The sequence below is a fragment of the Syngnathus scovelli genome, chromosome 10, assembly GCF_024217435.2.
Source record: "Syngnathus scovelli strain Florida chromosome 10, RoL_Ssco_1.2, whole genome shotgun sequence".
Taxonomy (NCBI): domain Eukaryota; kingdom Metazoa; phylum Chordata; class Actinopteri; order Syngnathiformes; family Syngnathidae; genus Syngnathus; species Syngnathus scovelli.
Window position 1 is genome coordinate 8,110,071 of NC_090856.1, and position 18,926 is coordinate 8,128,996.

The 18,926-nt window shown below is 40.9% G+C and overlaps 1 protein-coding gene and 1 pseudogene across 1 annotated transcript; one reads left to right on the forward strand and one right to left on the reverse strand.

Moving 5' to 3' along the window:
- Positions 1 to 634: 634 nt before the first annotated feature.
- On the forward strand, positions 635 to 14,962 carry rubcn (rubicon autophagy regulator). The gene is made up of 22 exons (XM_049719932.1): positions 635 to 825; positions 2,251 to 2,404; positions 3,482 to 3,565; positions 3,701 to 3,860; positions 3,956 to 4,062; positions 4,170 to 4,410; positions 4,654 to 5,088; positions 5,640 to 5,687; positions 6,137 to 6,232; positions 6,542 to 6,657; positions 6,762 to 6,960; positions 7,060 to 7,167; positions 7,484 to 7,558; positions 8,515 to 8,575; positions 8,896 to 9,028; positions 9,106 to 9,251; positions 9,358 to 9,422; positions 9,515 to 9,753; positions 10,032 to 10,093; positions 10,192 to 10,345; positions 10,609 to 10,702; positions 13,272 to 14,962. Exons 1-22 carry the CDS (start codon positions 788 to 790, stop codon positions 13,406 to 13,408), a joined length of 2,952 nt encoding a protein of 983 aa, XP_049575889.1. The 5' UTR covers positions 635 to 787; the 3' UTR covers positions 13,409 to 14,962.
- Positions 14,593 to 18,108, reverse strand: LOC125968655 (5-hydroxytryptamine receptor 3A-like; annotated as a pseudogene).
- Between the last annotated feature and the right edge of the window lie 818 nt (positions 18,109 to 18,926).

An 18,926-nucleotide genomic window follows, 5' to 3' on the forward strand; every position in this document is an offset into this window, starting at 1 on the left:
CACTCACATTTACATTTTTGGACAATTTAGAACCTTCAATTAGAAAAACATGCATATTTTGAAAATGCTAAAGAAAACTGGAAAACCCAAAGAACAACCACGCAGTTATTGCATTAATAGAAACATGTATTCTCTTTTAGGATATGAAAGATCTATTTTTTAATGAGTAGGTGAAGTAAGAGCGCGCTTCACAACACAACAGAGAGGCAATAGCGCCATCCCGTGGTCAACAATTGCATTTTTGCATTGTTGTTTTTTTTTCCCCCTGGTGGAAAATTATCCAACCACGCATGCGCATTTCAGCGGCCATCTTGGACAGATATTTAGAGTGCGCTATCGGAAGAAACCAGCAGGGGGCGCTTTTGACCGATGCAAAACAAGCAACAGCGCACTAACCTAGAACATTCTCACCGCTAGTTTATTTTAGACTCCATAGAACAACGATAGTACAACTTAGCAGGCACAAAAGCTGCAAAAGGTGATGACATAAATTTACGCACAGCCTGCGACCCCCGTGAGGATAAGTGGTTCAGATAATATATGAATGAATGAGTAAAAATAAGATTATGGTCAAAGGGTGTAGCGCAGCGTTATAAAGACACAAACGCCCCCGCCCCCTGGTTTATGCTTGTCATGTGGCCTCCTCCACTGTTTGGATTCAGGGCTCGGGCAGGCGGGTTTGAGATGGCGGACAATTGCAAACCTGTGTTTTTTGAGAAACAATCATGCGGCTGATGTAATTTTCAGCGATTCCAGTGATTTCTCTGCGCTTGATTCCAAACACGACATGGAGGTAACGTCTGACGGAGATGCGGCGGAACGCAGGTGAGTGACAGCAGGGAATGTATCGGGCATGCTGGACTAGTTGACGGCTGACATTCAAAACGCACAGTTCATAAAATATTATTCACGATTGACGACGTGACAACGATTTCCATTATTATGCATTTACACTGGCGCCTGTCAGCTGGCTATAATTTTAAAGCTAACACCTAGCTCAGCAGCTAGGCTAACTAGCTGTCAGTAATTTTGACAGTTCTCAAGTTGACTGACAGAAACGAGATCCATTTGTTTTATTCGCATACGCGTGTGTGTGGTAGGGCCGTGTATGCACTGGAAGCGATCACTTTTACTTTTATTTCATTAGAAACGGTTGTGTATATTAAAACAGTTTTGGAATTTAACTAGTCAGGCCTGGTGGGTGAGTGCCAACACAAACACGCAGGTCAGTCGGTCACTACACTTTTCTGGTGCTGTTGCTTTGGTCTGAATTGCTTTTACATTACAATCGAATGTTATTATCAAACTGCAAGCGTTGCAATTTGGGGGAACTGTTCAGCTTTGATTGGTATTAAAAAAAAACTGTAAATTTGCAAATTTACCAATGCAGAGCTGCAAACATGCAGGGTTTTTACTGTAATTATTATTGTTGATTTTTATTTTATGCCATTGTTGTCTTTCAATGGTAGTGCTTAGGACTGCTACACCACATACATATGCACGCACACAATAAATATACTGTTACTTCTTAATCATAACAGTCTTGGTTCTGGAATTTCCCTCCATTGTGTGCAACCCGTGCCCACTTATACACTCAAATTATACATAGGAGTGTACAATGCATCCTTTTTTGAATAGATGCATCATGAGATCTAATAAAGTGTTTCTCAGATAGAAACCTTGCTGTGTTTTTTGTATGCACCATCTCTAGCCTTTAGAGTTTTTTTCTTTTTACAAGTTAACAGCGTCTTTAAGACAAGATTGCATTTATTACTGCAGAGATCAGTCACACAGACAAGAAGTTATTGTTTGTGCATATCTGTCCCTACCCTGTAGCATATTTCATGACTGACTGTTTGCGAACACATCACATGACTATATGACTAGTGTTTATTAAAGAATTCTCTATCAGTTGTCTGTCACTACAGATAAGGGTTTCCGGCTGTCTAACAAAACTAAAATAAAGCAAAACTATCGCATTATGCTTTCAGCAACGTGTAGTTTATTTTCCAACTTTTTTGGCATTGAATTTTAGGTAAAAACTGTATTTTTGAAGATACTGTTTAAAGGGTTAAAGGGTTTTATCTGTCATGTTAAAACAGGATGGTTTTAGTAGTTGTCAGCACTTTGACTCTGATTTCCCTGGAAATGTCTTGAGTAATGAATTCAGTCACAATGCTACAAATGCCAGCACTTTTTCTAAGTCCTTCCTCATTCCTGCACTTCCTCTCGTCGTGTTGTTACACTCAGGCGGGAGCTCTGGAAGTTGTTGTCCAGCCTGAAGACCACAGTGGAGGGCCTCCTGTCTACAAACAACCCCAATGTTTGGTCCCGCTATGGCGGCCTACAGCGCCTGCACAAGGACATGAACAATATTCTCAGTCATGGACTGAAGAATGAGCAGGTTAGACACACAGACCAGGTCAATGTGACGCCCCCACCCCCCTTTTTTTATTTTTTCATTTTTTATTTTTAAAATAAACAACTTGACAAAAGTTTCATTTTAGCTTGAAATGCATCCAAGTGAGACTGGTTAAAATGTTAGCTATTGACAATACAATTAGTGCTTCGCTGTATGCATCCGCTGTGCGTGGTCATGCAGGTAATTAATTTATGAATGCTAAGAATATTTGTGGTTTAGAAAAAATATATGTCCAAAAGTTCATCTTTTTACGGACGGATTCTCATTTCAACAAAACTGTGAAACTAGTCTAATCTTTATCAGATCTATTTTAATAGTCTGTTTCAGAGTAATCCCAGGTAATTTATTGAATACACAGGCTGAGATTTAAGTCATATGTTTAATTGAAATTGTAAGGATACAGTATATTAGGTTCGTTACTTTAAAATTGCTCACCTTAGGATGACATCATATGTGACAGCACTTTACAGTAAGTGAGGAGCAGGGGATTTTCAAACTGTCATAAATAAATGTAGAGATATACTAGTTTTTCCTGGCAACAAGTTTTTTCCTAATAAGATGAAAAACTCTGCGGTGCACATTCCATTCTTTTACTATCATCGCAGTTAATTTTGTGATTATTGTGCAGTATTTTTCCTTTTTACCATCACTGCAACGTTTCCATGTGTCACAAAAAAGGACAAGGAAAATCAGCCTAAAGGGTTTTGACATTTCTTGACAATTCATTCCCTGTTTCTCGAGAAATAGCAGTTGCGTAAGAGTAGTAGAATACTGCCGATTCTAAACTGTAATAATTATATCAATATTTGACATTAAAGCCAGTTCAACCAGTAACATTGTAACAGTGTGTGAGGCTTTAAAGAAGCCTCTCAAGTGCAAACCAAATACGCAGTGATGAAAATGACATGGTCTTTTGTGATGGCAAACTGTCCTGTTTACAGTGCATATTATTATTATTATTTTTTTAATTTAGGTTGACCGTTGACAACATTGTCAAATACATTTATGCACAAATTACTTTAAATTTAAACTTTACGTGTGTGTTGGGGGGGCTCGCAGGTGTATTACAAGCAGAGAGACTACTGGCCGTTTGTCTGGTGTGTACGTCAAATAAGCCCTCAGCTTGCCTCACACGTCGAACAGGTATGTTGTGATACATATACACTCATCAAATTTTTATATGTTCATTTTAAGTGCCCTATACATAATGTTATAATTTTCAATGTCAATTTCAATACTGCACTTAACCTTTAAAAATTATCTGTCATCTGTCCACAGTTTAGTCAGCTGGAGCCGGTACTGAGCAGCAGGGTGCAGAGTGCTGGTGAAAGCTACAAGGCAGAGCGCTGGTTGCTTCACAGCTTGCAGGTCCACATGCTCTCGGCTCAGCTCAAACCTCTGCTCAGGCATCAGGGACATACAAAAAAATTCTACAATGGTGAGATATTCCTTTGTGAAATTGTGTCCAATTTCCTCTCTCACTCTGTAATCAATTGTTTAATTTTTTCTTTTATATTTATATATGTTTTTTAGAAGATGCCTTCTTGCTCAGTGAGCCACATGTCACCGCCATGTTCCAGTGTCTAGAAGCTGTGGAACAAAATAACCCCAAACTGCTGGCCCAAATAGATACAGTGGGGGTGAGTTTGATTTTGATGGATTAGGAGTGGTGGTGGTTTGTAATGGTTTTATAATGTACCTTTTTCATTGATCCCAGATCTTACCTGTTCATATTTCCGTCTCGCAGCTGTCCCCGCTCAAGATTCCGCCGTGCCTCGGCCTCTTGAAGAGCCAGAGCCTGTGTGTTTTGCCCGGCATTGGTGAGCCCTGGAGAAGTGCCGAATCGACACCCATAAAAGAGCCTCTAAACCGGAGGCTCACAGCATCCAACTGCTCACTTAGAGATGTGGCTGCCACGAACACCAACGACAACATGATAGGTGTTGGAAATAGTTTGAGTGAGGAAATATTGTTAATTTGGTATGAATGTGAGAGTGAATGGTTACTAGTCTTGGTTCCCTGCATTTGACTAGTGACATGTCCAAGGTAAACTCCGCCTCGTGCTCAAAGTCAGTTGCAAGAGGCTGTAGCTCACTTGCGTGCTAATGTGGTGTAGAAAATGCTGTAGAAAACTAATGAATGGAATGTTATGGGATGTGTTTTTTGGGTTTGTTTTGTTATCTATGGCTGGTCTTGTGATTTATTTCTGTATCCGGTTTGTTCTGTTGTAGATACTACCTCACAATCCAGCAGCCTAGGTCCTCCCTGGGTGTGTCTGACCAGGCCGGAAGAGAGTGAGCGGGGTGTGACGCCTCCTCAAGGACATGCGTCCATACCCTCCATCTCACTTTCAGAATCTCCCTCGCCCTCCTCCCCGCAGCCTGACACGGGAGATTCAGGTGATGGCGAATACGACGACGGTCCAGAGTACCTGGCCATCGGTAACCTGGGCCAACGAAGTCGCCGCAACACCCAAAGCTCTACACACAGCTCCACGCACAGCGAGCCCAGCGAGAACAAGGACCTGTCCCTGCAGCCAAGTTCTCTGGCTCTACCTCCACTCAGGCGCTCGTCTTTCTCAGAGGGCCAGCGAGAGCTCGGCAGAGGGGTTCGAGGACACGCCCGCTCATTTTCTGATACGGGGATCACTCAAAAACTCAGGACAGGTAAATACATCTGAATATTAAACAACAGGAGTGATTCTTGATTGTTTGATCATACGACCTTGCTTTGTGGAATGTTTTATGATGGCACAATCAGGTAGATAGTATTTAAATTGCAATCAGTGTTCTGATTATTAGCTGAATCAATAGTCAAAATACATTATACATTAATTACATCATGGGATGTAAGAGTCCTTTTTTCAAAGTTCTGAACTTCTGCTTTGTTACCAAAATAATACAGCATGGAGAAGTTGTAGCTAAACTTTCCAACAAACCCCCTGCTGGTTGCATCCCAGCAGTGCACTCTGTTTCGCTTCAAGAAAGCATCAATTATGATCCAAATGGTACACTATGGAATATGATATGATTTATATTTGACTCTGCTTAGAAACAATATCAAATTCAGCAAATTTGTTTAAGAGATGACTTGTAGACTAATCTTTTCTCAAACCTAAAACAGCTATACAGTATTTTCTTTGCTCCCACTGGTTTCCCCTTCTTGGTAACATACTGTCTTTCTGCTCTACCTCTTTTTTCCTACTGTTTGCAAGAAGAAGGGGCCCACCGGAAAATCACCGTAATAATTGAGGATCCGGTAGCAGGTTGTCAGCGCAGTTGCACTGTACTCCGTCACTTGAACCCTTCCATCCTTCTTTTTTTTCCCCTTCTTATGTGGACGAACATTCCTCATCCCTTGCATATAATTCCATTTGTGTTTTGAGATTGTTCATTTTGAGGACATCATATTCATCTTATTTTCTGTTGTGCATTCCTGCAGTGATTCTTATATGCTCATGAGTCATTGAGTTAGATTTCAATGCAAAAATGCAGAGCAGAAGTTATTTCAGCTCTTGATAATCTGCACAACAATGTTTTTAAACGAAGTTCCAATCAAATCTCGGCAGCCATGATTTTGTGTCTGCATGCAAACCAAAAACTTTCATTTGGTGAAAAACCAAAATCACCTGTTTATTTTTCAAACTTCATAAATGTTGAGGATTAAATGATGGTGAAAGTCTGCAGCACTAAATATGGATACTTTATCCCTCAGAAACGAGGAGCGAAGACTGCTGCATTAAGGAGTTCAACCCTTTCTCACCTCCGTGCAGTGACATCAGCACGCCCACTTCCCTTTACATGGAATCTCGTGAGTTTAAATGTCCTGACGCAGCGTATCTTGCTCAGCTTGTATAAAAGAAATAGGATGTTATGACATTTTGAGTGTTTTTAATAGCGCTACTGCCAATGTTGAACTTTTGCTGACAGGCAAACTAATCAAGTCATTGGAATTAGTGTTCCGTCACAATATTGCAGTTCTTGCCTCAGCTATTTTATGCAATTATAAGCCACAGTTTATAGTCATATGTATATTGAACTCATATAATGGTTTATTGGTATATTGAATGATTTGATGGCATTCTGTTTTTGAGTACTTTTATTTTTCTGGTTGCTTCAGATCCGTCCCAGTACAGCAAGACAGCAGATGGTTTGTTCAGGAAGCCATCAAAAGGCCAGAGCCTCATCAGCTACTTGTCAGAGCAGGACTTTGGCAGCTGTGCTGACCTTGAAAAGGTTAATAGCGCTTGATGCTGAACTCAGAATATTGCGTTTACATATCCCATGACAAAAATGGCTACCTTCTAAAACGACCTTCTGTTTCCTTTTTCATCATGTAGGAGAACGCTCACTTCAGCATCTCTGAGTCCCTTATTGCAGCCATCGAGCTGATGAAGTACAACCTGCGGCGTCAGCAGGAGGAGGGTGACGAGGAAGGAGACAGCGACTCTGAGATTCAGCAGCTCAAGCAGAAGATCCGCTTGCGAAGGCAGCAGATCCGTCGCAGCCGCCTGCCCCCCTGCACAACGCCCCACCACTGTAAGCTGCAGTTGTATATACAGTGACTAAGTTCATTTTTCTAATAAATAGTGATAAACTGCCAACAAATGAAAAACAATTCATCATATTGCTTTGTAGTGTTTCATTCAACTGATAGCAGCGGTTCAAGGAGGAGCTCTCAGGACTCCCATCAGGGCCTATCCGACTCCGACTCTGCAGAGGAGGTGGAGGAGTGTGAATTACGGGGTACGAAGATGGATGCAGTTGAATTCAATCATTGATGAGGAAGCTATAGGCCCACATTCATAACACAATCATCACATTGTCGTCATACTGCTAACTAACCATGTCACCTTTAATTATTTACCCTACATGATGAATGTTAAAGTTGGAGAATAACTGGGTTGAAAAGTTTGTTGTGTCTTTGGGGCTTGGTGACAGTGTGTGTTTTGTGTGCGTGTGTGTATTTCATGCAACTCAAGCAACATTGATTTGTTTGTGTTTTTAATGTGGGTGCGGTGTGGTGATGGTGGTGCTGAGTGTGTTAGTTTTTGTCCCTCAGATGGCTGTGAGGGTCAGTCCCTGCTGGCGGTGTCTCAGAATGGCCTCTCCTTGTCACTTGCCTCCCTCTTCTCAGGTATCTGCTGGCTGTTGAGGGGCGGGGTTCCTCGGGAAAGGAAACGTGCTTCTTGACTCCAAACTGAGAAGATTTGTTTCATAGGCTTACTTCAAAGATGACAATTGACTGATTTAAAAAAAAACCACACACACACACACACAAAAGAATGAGAGAAAATGTTTATTTTCATTTTGGAGTCAAGTTGGCAAGTTTTTGTGCAGGTGCTTTGGTGTTTTTGGAGGGTGTGGTTGCATGTGAGGTGACTGGTTAGTTAGATCATCCATTCGCCATCCATTCGCTTTGTGTGTCCTTGTTTGCTTTGCAAGCCTTTCACAGGCATATTGGGGGCCTAGTAGCTGTCACGCACATGATCATTCCTTGCTTTTTTGTCCATCTCAATTCTGACTGCTTTTTGTTTTAACTTATCCAGTGAAATGCCTATTTCAGTCACCCTTTTAGTATAATCTCAGGAAAACTAACTAGTACAAGGGCTCCTCGGTTTGAGTTCTGTTCATGTGACGCAAACTTTGAACGCAAATCCGAATGTTCCATGGTCTTTCACCAAATTACACTAACACGTTAGTGAAGTTGTGATTGCAGTGAACACGCTATAAATAGAAAATCTAATGGAAAATATTAAGTACGGCTGTAAATGAAATTTCTTTCCACATGACTATGTACTCTTACTTTTAAGCCTGCACTGAGGACCTCTTGTTCTGTATATCTAAATTCTAATAACTGGATGGATGGATCTGTAAATTAAGTCTTATTTGATATAGCATTACATCATTACTATATTATAATTTCTGTTGATGATCTGCTTTGCCAAATGTGTTATCATATCTGTGGTAAAATATTTACTGTGCTTGCAGATATATAATGTATTGTTATATGGTATTAGTATAGTATTTCCTCCTAACATGATTTGTCCTGATCGGTTTCGTTGTCATTTTTAATGTTGTCTTGTGTTCCAGAAGCAGACATAAAGCGCAGCGTAAGCACCAGCAACAAGTCTTTTCTGAGCTCAGATTCCATGTAAGTGAAAATACATTCTTGGAGCTCACCAGACATTTAGGTGCACCTGCACAATTTTATAAAATCCATAAACTAACAACTCCAAATTAACAGTGCGAAAAATTGCATTATTGTCTGCAAAAGACATATTTAAAGGTGACACAGGTGATGTAGTATTGCGACATTGCAACAGGTTTTATCAGTATAGGTATGTCTAGCTTCTGTTCAGTAACACTTTGAGATTCCTATGAAATGTAAAGCGTGTCACAAATAAAATATATTATTATTATTAATGTAAAAGTTTTTTTTTTCTTTTTGTTCCTGCATCCATCCTCCTCCAGTTCCACCTCCTTCCTTCAATCCAACTCAGCCGAGTCGGTCGCCATGGGTTTGCTCCGACAGTTTGAGGGCATGCAGCTTCCGGCCGCTTCCGAGCTTGACTGGCTGGTTCCAGAACATGATGCCCCACAGAAAGTATGTTCCTGCTCTCATGTGCAACATTGCCGACACTACTACTAGAGTCATAACTCCACTTGTGGGATGTTTCTCAGCTGTTGCCCATCCCAGACTCACTTCCCATCTCTCCTGATGACGGTGAGCATGCAGACATCTATAAGCTCAGGATTCGGGTACGAGGGAACTTGGAGTGGGCGCCGCCCCGACCACAAATTATCTTCAACATTCACCCTCCACCAAAGTACGTCAGCAATACTTTTCTTTTGTTTTGTTTGCCTACAGTTTGTTGTTTGAAAACTGCTTTTATGCTAAAATAAATTAAATAAGCTCATTTAATGTTCTGTCAGGAGGAAGATCATTGTGGCGAAACAGAATTACCGCTGTGCTGGTTGTGGGACTCGTATTGACCCAGGTACAGTATGCTACTACAGCTGTTTCAATGCTGATTCTGGTTTTCATCACTGGTACATTTCTATAACAACCTTTTCATTTTTTTGGGCACAGATTATATTAAGAGACTACGTTACTGCGAGTACCTCGGACGTTACTTCTGCCAGTGCTGCCATGAAAATGCACAAGTTGTGGTTCCCAGTCGAATTCTGATCAAGTGGGACTTCAGCAAATACCATGTGAGCAACTTTGCCCGTGACTTGCTGAGCAAGATTGCTGGAGACCCACTCTTCAATCCGAATGACATCAACAGCAACCTTTACAAGAAAGTCAAAGCTCTGGAGTCTGTTAGGGTGAGCCATCATAATGAACTTTACACGGTTTGCAACAAGTTGAAAACGTTGTGTAAGCATTGGCTGAATATGATTGCTGAGTGTGAAAGATCCTGATTGGGTAATGGAAGCAGTGTGGCTAGTGATTACTAGGTTGGGAACGCAGAATGAATGAAACTTTTCACATTATTTACTCCAAGTTCTGCATACAGCATACGACAACTTTATTCTTTAACACACAAATACATTAAGCTGTTAATCAATTTTTTTAAACTCCGCCTATTGTTCTACTTCTTTAGGTTTTGAGAATGCAGCTGTTTCATATGAAAACTCTCTTCAAGACATGTCGCTTTTCAAAAGAGTAAGCCTTGTGTTGTTTTGACATCCACACATCATTTGTGCTACAATGTCACTTCTTGTTATCACATCAACAATCTGTGTATGCTTGTCATCGCTCAGGGTTCTCGAGCAGTTTGACAGTCTGCCCTGTCACCTGACGGAGGACCTGCACCTTTTTTCCCTGAATGACCTTCTGTCTGTGCGCAATGGAGAATTGGCCCCCCGAATGAAGGAGTTACTTAAACTCGGCACTGTGCATGTAGCAGGCTGCGTGGTAAGAAAACATTTTAATTATCTGTTTTGTTGTCACTTATTTATAGCCGATGCTAATGGTTTTATGTACTTGGTCCTGTTCAATCTCCATGTCTCTCCGGTCTCCATTAGCAAATCTTGCAGGGATTATAAAGACACCTTTGTGATTAAATTGAATAATGATCGAAATAGAAATGATCTGCTCCTGACACCGGAATATCTTTATTTTGTTCATCAGTGTTGCGTATGAATGCTTGTACTCACCTGTGTTTTGATCTTCTCCAGTTGTGCCAGGCAAAGGGCTTTGTGTGTGAGTTCTGTGGCAACGAGAAAGACATCATCTTCCCCTTCCAACTGAGCAAGTGCCAACGCTGCGAAGGTGAGCCCTCTCTGCTGGTAGCAAGCCTGGGCGGCCTACGAGTGCCCCCTCGTCTGAGCTCAGCTCCCGCTATCTGGATAGACTGGAAAATCTCCAACCCTCGTAGGCTGGCAAGGGCCCTCTACAAGGATCGAAGGGAGGGCGAGGGGGGGGAGGAGAATTTGGATTTGTCAGAGGGTGCGGACAGTGAGGACCAAGAGGAATCGACAGACCAAATAGAAGAGAGAATGGAAAAAGCAGGATTATTTCATAATTTCTCTCCTGGGAAATTTATCAAAGCTTTTACCCGCCACCACGGACATGAAGATGAGCAGGAGGTGACAGAAGAGAGCGAGTCTGAGAATGAGGGCGAGAAAGAGCATGACAATAGAAGCGAGGAGAGAGATGAGGTTTTCAGCAAAGGCGGGTCTAAGAGTGAGGAAGGGGAAGAGGATCATGCTAAAAAAAACAGTTTACTTAAAATTCTCCACTTAGAGCGACTGAAGCAGAGTCTCTCAAAGAGTAACAAAAAGAACAGTGACAGCGAGATGTGTAGCAGCCAGGACAGTTTAGAGGAACTGGGAACAGGTCAAGGGAGGAAGGACAGATGGTTCAGACGTCTCGGCCGGACCTTCTCTAAAGGCGAGGGCATAGCAGAAGCCAAAGAAGAAGTAAAACATGAAGAGCCTGAGCGAGTATTATCTGAGCCAGTATGGGGCAGTATGGAGATGGCAAAGGGGGCAGACGTTAGAGAAGCTGAGGCGAATATGGGAGAAGTGGAGGAAGTGACAGACAAAGACAGCGGCAATAAGGATGACAGACAAGTGGATTCAGTCCCCATTCAAACCAACTGGCGAGCTCGAAAGACTCGCAGAGCCCGCCGAGTCACGAGAAGCAGACAGACCTGTGAGGGGAGCGAGGGGGATAGCAAGATGACGGGGACCGCTGAAAATGATGTTCATGAATGAGAAAGAACAGAATCATTCATACCCTGGCCATATTTTGAGTGACTGATTTCATTTGGTGATTGTTTTTTTTTTATCAATTTTATTTTCCATTTTTTTAAACCACTGAAACAGTTCAGGGCTCGCTTATTTATTGTGTTTGCTTTTTCTGTGTGGGAAGCATTAGACCAGATATTTTTAAATTACTTTCTGAAAGATAAAGCAAATTGATTTTTTTTAATTGGGTATTTTTCAATACGGCAAAATTGCAATAACACACAGATTTACAAAAATGGTTTGAAATCTTAATTTTAAGGTACAGGTAACTTCTCATCTTTTAGATGCTTTCTTATTCACTATTAAGTAGTCATTTCAGTTCTTCTGTCATGTGGTAGTTTCCCATTTTCCAACTCTCAGCGCTTTGGTGGTGGAGGATTATTAGATTTTGGTCACATGGCTAGTGAATGCGCAGGTTGTGGACTGGCAATATTTTTTGGCATTATTTTACTTGAGGTGGCGTTGTGCTCTCATTTAGGCTGCAGTGTCTTCCATTTCCTTGCCTTCAGGCTTTTCCTTTTCCGGGTAGCTGTGTGTTTTAAGGAAGCCAAGATTTAAAAACAAACATTGGAGCACATTTCCAAATATGTTAAAGAGGAGTCAACATCCTGTAGTCGTGGCAAAAGAAAGTCTTCAATATATTGTTGCTATTCTATGCAAAATAAGTATGAACATTTCTACAGTGATTGAACATGATTGAAATATATGTACTTGACAAGTCAATGGCATTTGAAAGTATAATCAAGGTCTTATTTTTTGATAACCACTTAGAAATCTATTACAGGCTCTTCAGACACCACTTTTTAACAAAACCAACAAAAGTGCTAATTTACACGATTGTGTGCTCAATCCCTCTGTCAGATAATGACTTTAGCGATGCGTAGTGACATGCAGTATTTGTCGAAATGCGGCATTTGCTGAAAACTCAACAGGGCGTGAAAAGGGAGACAGATGTTAAACCTATTAAAATCCCATAAACAGCAAGCACCCTCTGTTATAGCTTACGGTGTCTAAAGATCAGAATGGTGTCACAGAAAGAGATGGAAAAATGGCGGCTTGAAAGGGCCCAATATTTACTTCTTCATTTCACTTGGAACATTTCCTAGCATGTTGCACTTTCATTCAATATAACTGTTTGGTAGTGTCACAATCATGAAGATTTATGTTTATTTTAGTTTGAATGTTTAGTTTAAATTGTTTTTTTCTATTTTTGCATTCCCATGCTGTTTGAGCTTCATTCCACATGAACATGAAATAAACACCTCTTAGAATCTTGTTTTTTTTTTTTGTCAGTCCCTCATAGCTGGTCGTGAGTGTGGAAGTTGTGTTTCTGCTGTGTAGTGGGTGAGGGATTGGATGTGTCTGAATTAGTTAAAGGCGCGGTCGACAATACCATGTTCCTGCTTGCTCTTCCCTCCTGCCTCTCTGCTTCTCACCTTTGCACCTTTTTATAGTCTGCCTTGCATTCTGATTGGCTGCCACGATTCCCCTAAGGCAAAACTGGTTGGACTGGTTATTGTTTACTTTGTTTGACGCCGCTGTTATGTTCTTCGTCAACTAACTTGTTTTTGTATCATTTCTCCAACCAGGCTGCCACGCTTGTTACCACAGAGTCTGCTTCAGAGCCACCAAGGACTGCCCTCGTTGTCAGAGGCTGGCCCAGCGCCGCGTGATGATGGCACGCAGGAACATGGAGCAGCAAGAGGATGAGGGCGGCGGAACTTAGTAGGAAAATGCAAAGCTGAGAAGTTGACGAGGAGCACAGTGTGACTAATTCTTACGCCTCCGTTTCACACGTTCATTATGTGCTTTTGTCCAACTAACTACTGTTTGTCACAAAGCAACTTTCACTCTAGTAGCACTTAACACTGGAGAACGCGTCCAATGTGAAAAAGGAGATTTGTGCACCTTTTGTGAGAAGTGAGTGTTTGCTGCTCTACCAGGTGAGATGTTCCTTCACTAGAAAGGCAAGCTATGATACACAATTGTCAGTTTCATTGGCACTTAATTTGTTTTTCTCTGCAGTAAAACACGCACACAGCTGACAACCCAGGGTTGATATTTGTCTATTATGAGTTTTTTTTGTTTTGTTTTTTGTTTTTAGCTCTTGCCAACAGTTGCTTTTACGTGCTTCTGTCATATTTTGGACAAGTAGTTTTGATTTAAAAACAGTGAATGATTTAAAAGAAATTGATCAAATATAAAAAAAGAACCTTTATGATTGATTTTCAATGTACATTCCTCCCTTTATTATGTTTTAATGGATGATACTTTTTTTTAGTGTTTTAAGCCATAGACACCTGTGCCTCGAGACCAAAAAAATTGGCAGGGCTATCTTGCCTTGTTAACCGTCGAGCTTAGGAGCCTCCAAAGATGGGGAAGAACCTACAACAAAGGTACAACCAATGCAGAGTTTGTTCGTAAGCTCAAAATTTGGGACAGAACTTTGCTGCATTTTAAACTGATAAAGCCAGAGTTAAAGCTAACTCTCTTGAATTGGTCCAGTGAGATTTCAGGGGGATGTAAACATTCTAGATGCGATCATTAGTTTATTCCACTTTGCATTGTGTATTTTATTTCCATTAGACTGACCTGAATTAGTGTGCAATTCTACCTGCTGTACTTTATGCATGATTTACACAAGTCTCAACAGCACTTAACTCTTTCCTCAAATGCCACTGAATTGGCATTCTTAGAGAAATTCCATTTTATTGCACTGACTTTTTTGTGGGGGATGATGGATATACATGTCACATGTGGGATTAGTTTCTGATGTTCATCAGAACATCATTCTTCACTCGCCCATCACTGGGGTGAACAAGAGTATTAATGCGCTCTATCCCAAATGCACAATGTCAACTGAATCCAAATCCAATCTTAAATGGCCCTTTATTTTATTTTTGTTTTCTAAAAAAAAAAAAATGGTTATCTCACAGATCAAGACAGTAACAACAGAAAATATTGGTAAATATTATTTGTTCTTTATTCAAACAGTCATGTTGATCTGTTTGGTCCTATATGTAGGCCCGCTCGAAGAAGCCCAAAATCATCCTTAATGAAATCTGTCCACTAGCATCACAGAGACCAACGTAACATGAATTTTCAACATAGCCTTTTCTGGTTATAGTGGAGGTTTAAGCACCCAGCACTCCTGTGTGTGATTCCAAGTCTACTAGAGATGAAATTATTTTCTAATATTGAAATTGTTACAATGATTATTGTGTTATTGTATGATTGTTAAAGAATTTTATTGACAATAAAAGAATGGCCAGACTGTTAATGCGAATTAGTGCTTTTTTGCTGCACTCAGCCATATTTGCCTGACAGCCTTTTGATTTTTATAGTTCAGTTTCCTAACAAACACCGATACACACTGAGGCACAAACACAGACCAAAAGCTTAGCACAAGGGTCCTCAACCGCTAAGTTGGACTGATCCAGATGCACCACATGGAGATAATGACCAGGGCGTAGCAAGAGATGAGCAGGAGATAGATTCGGAAGAGGAGGAAGTCTAAGACATATCCTACATGGCACCATTGGTCTTGCAGCTCGTTCTCCTTCTGTACGGAACTCAGGTGAGCACGGAGCTCGCTCAGGTGGTGACAGATCTGCTGGAGCTCAGCCATTGCAGCAGTGCCTGGTAAGTAGATGTTTGATTATGTACCTCCAATTTGGCAGGGGGGAAAAAAAGCATCTCGTGTTTGTTTACCTTCATTGCTGATGGGATTTTCAGACAAGGTCCTGCTTTCTGATTGGGTAAGTGGACCTGGCTCTTTAGAATTTTTTTCCTGTGTCACAGAGCGCAGCTGTGGCTCTTCTTGCCAATGGTAACAGATGATTTTGGCGATGTGTTTAAGGACTATCACCCTCACCCAGCGTGGGACTTCTTGATATTTCATGGAGTTGTTATGGAGAACGTTCGTAATGACGACGGTCTCCAGTAGACTAATCACCATTAGGGCAAGACACACTGAGAAGTAGATACCTAAATTGAGCAATACAATTGAACACAATTTTAAAGATTGGTGAATGTTGTTGTTTTTTTTGTTTGTTTTTTTATATTTAATGCCTTAGGGCAATATATTGCAATAACTAATATTTGGGCCAGTTTTGCTACAGTATTTCAATATTTTTCATGATGGTAATACAATACTAACCTATGATGGGTGTTCCATTGGCAGTGCTGGGCAGCAGATCATTCATGATAAGCAGGAAGACTGTGTAGCCCAGGATGAGGGTCATCTTGAACGAGGCTCGGTCCACGCTGTGGGGAGGCAGGTAGAATGACAGGATGTCAATGAGCATGAGGAACGAGCTGGGGATGAGCAGGTTGACCACATAGAGGACTGGGCGTCGCTTTATCACCACCTGGACAACATGGAAAAGGAGGCAAGGTATGAATGTAAAAATGAGCCCAAACATGTATTCCTTCCAGGATGGAATACCAGTTTCACTCACCCAAAAAGTAATGACGTCCCATTCATCAATCCCAAACTGTAGGATGGAAGTCTTCCCCAGTATGTCCACCAGTTCCCACTCTCCACTGGCTTCCAGGTAACGCTTTGAGTTCCCAGACATCTCTTTGAAAGTCAGTGCCGGACTTATCCTCACGTCGCGTACTGCAGAACAAACAATTCTAAATGGTTTGCTCGTCGACAACTACATTCTGTGTTTTCTTACTGGTATGCATGTAGGAGCCAAAGGTAAAAGTACAATTCTGCACATCAAAAGGAAAACTGAAGATCTTCAAGTTGCAGGCTGAGACGAGGCGGAGCATCCTATCCCAGCGAATGTGACCCGTGTGGTTGACGTAGACGTATGGACAAGATTGGGAGACGTCAGCGTCCACACTGGACATCAGTCGGTTGGTAGAAAGAAAAACATTTAGTTGATGTTTTTATATGATTAAGTTTCAAAACACTTAGCGGCACCTAATCATATGCATTCACGTCAAGTGAACATTTTAAAATATGACTTGAGAACTGCCCTGAAACCTTTATAATTATGAATAGCAACAACAAACAACCTTCATGAATATTGAGTAATCATTTTTGATGCAGCTCCTGGATCGTACCATATTGTGCATGTGTACTCAAAGGTGTGGTTGCTGACTTTCCAAGCATCCATCCATCCATCCATTTTCTGAACCGCTTAGTCCCCACGGGGGTCGCGGGGGTGCTGGAGCCTATCCCAGCTGTCATCGGGCAGTAGGCGGGGGACACCCTGAACCGGTTGCCAGCCAATTGCAGGGCACACAGAGACAAACAACCATTCACTCGCACTCACACCTAGGGACAATTTGGAGTGATCAATCGGCCTACCAAGCATGTTTTTGGGATGTGGGAGGAAACCGGAGTGCCCGGAGAAAACCCACGCGGGCTCGGGGAGAACATGCAAACTCCGCACAGGGAGGGCCGGAGGTGGAATCGAACCCGCACCCTCCTAACTGTGAGGCGGACGTGCTACCCAGTGCGCCACCGAGCCGCCACTTTCCAAGCAGTGTTATTGAATTATATTTATAATAAATCACACAAAAATGTTTTATATTATTATGATACACCATTATACTGTAGGAACTCATGCAATCAAAGACGTACAACTCATAGACGATGATATCGGGAGACCAGAGTCTGTTGACAGGGAGAGAAATCCTGGACACCCCATCACACTTGTCAGGATCCCAAACTAGAAACTCGTGATGCCAGAACTGCAATAAAGTAATTAGCATTTAATGACTTTACTGTCATCTCTTACTTAACAGATTTCCATTCTATTTCTGCGTTTAGATCTTTATTGTAAAACAACAAGCGTTAAGTATTGGCTTAAATAATCAGAGAAAATAAATACTATATAATATATATTGAAAATTATATAACTTAAGTTCTTTTCATTTTGAGTTATTATATTATTATATCAGATTATGAAATGTTTAAATATGAATAAATAAATAAACTAAATAAAACAAAGATTTGGGCTCAGGATTTTAAATCTAAAATACAATAATGAATAACTCAATAATAATATTTGGGTGAAGTAAAAAGAATAAATACCAGTCTCAGCCACAGGAATGTTGTAAGAATCTGGGTCTTCTCATTCTTAAACAGCAACAACAATAAGACACAAATCCTGTGATTATGTCGACATCTCCCTCAGTTTTGTTGAAGGCTGATTCAAATTGTAAAATGGGAAATGATTACAATGTAGCAAAAGCCAGTTATGGTCCTCCTGGCTGTGTGAACTCACCACCCCGAGTACGGCGTACAGTGTGAAAGAGATATTGGTCACCGTGGGATTGCTGAGATTTACCGCTGGTCGGAAAGCTTGTAGGTCAAAAACAGCTTGCATAGACTCATGGGATGGACCGCTCTCGCCTTCTTTACATGACAGTTTGCTGTGACACTGTAACGCTAAAACTACAATGCATGAGTGGAAAACAAGTTGAGAGGACAAGCCTATTATGACTTGATAAATGATATGATAAATGTTTCATTTTGCCTCAAGGAGAGATGGACTCCGGCTCACTGCAACTCTAAACAGGTTAAAGTGGTATAAAAGAATAGATGATACAAAATTTGACAAGGCAAGCTAAAATGATATTCAGACCAGCTAAGAAGGCAAAAGTACTCCACTGTATATTAGTTCACACCAAATGTTGCTATCATTCACGCAAAAGACAAATGAGCTCTTTAGAGTACATAATACAAATGCTTCAGGCAAAATAAGCAAAAAGTGAAAGAAAATTGTTATTACCTGTAATTAACAGAAGAGTTGGAATGACGTTGATTTTCCAATGCAACCAACACATGATTGATGTATCTGCTTGCTCAAATATATTATAATTAAAATAAAGCTGCAAGCATGAAGCGGAGTTGACTGCCGATGCGATGCAACACTGATTGCCAGCAAATAGCCGCACACACTTTTATAATTACAAAGTCCCTGGAGATTACTGCAACTCATCGGCAAGAGTTTAATGTCCAAATGACCATTTTTTAATTTACTATAATGCTTTCTGGAAGGCACATTCTAACCTGAAAATATAGTTTTCCTTTTGGTTGCAAAAGTTAAGTCTAAGAGTTTCGTTATCATATAATTGTGCTCACATAAATAATAAGCTTACTAACACCAAAGACATTGAAAGTAAAATACCGGTAGTTTTACTAAAATGCAATCTACTAAAAGTTTAGGTATCTACAAAAATATTACATCTTTAGCATTTATAGAGCGGTAGTTATGGAGCTA

Coding starts and splice junctions, on each gene's coding strand:
- rubcn (XM_049719932.1), top strand. CDS start 788: ATGGAGGTAACGTCTGACGGAGATGCGGCGGAACGCAG. Junction 5,688..6,136: donor AATTGAGGATCCGGTAGCAG/GTTGTCAGCGCA, acceptor TTTATCCCTCAG/AAACGAGGAGCGAAGACTGC. Junction 6,233..6,541: donor TTCCCTTTACATGGAATCTC/GTGAGTTTAAAT, acceptor TGGTTGCTTCAG/ATCCGTCCCAGTACAGCAAG.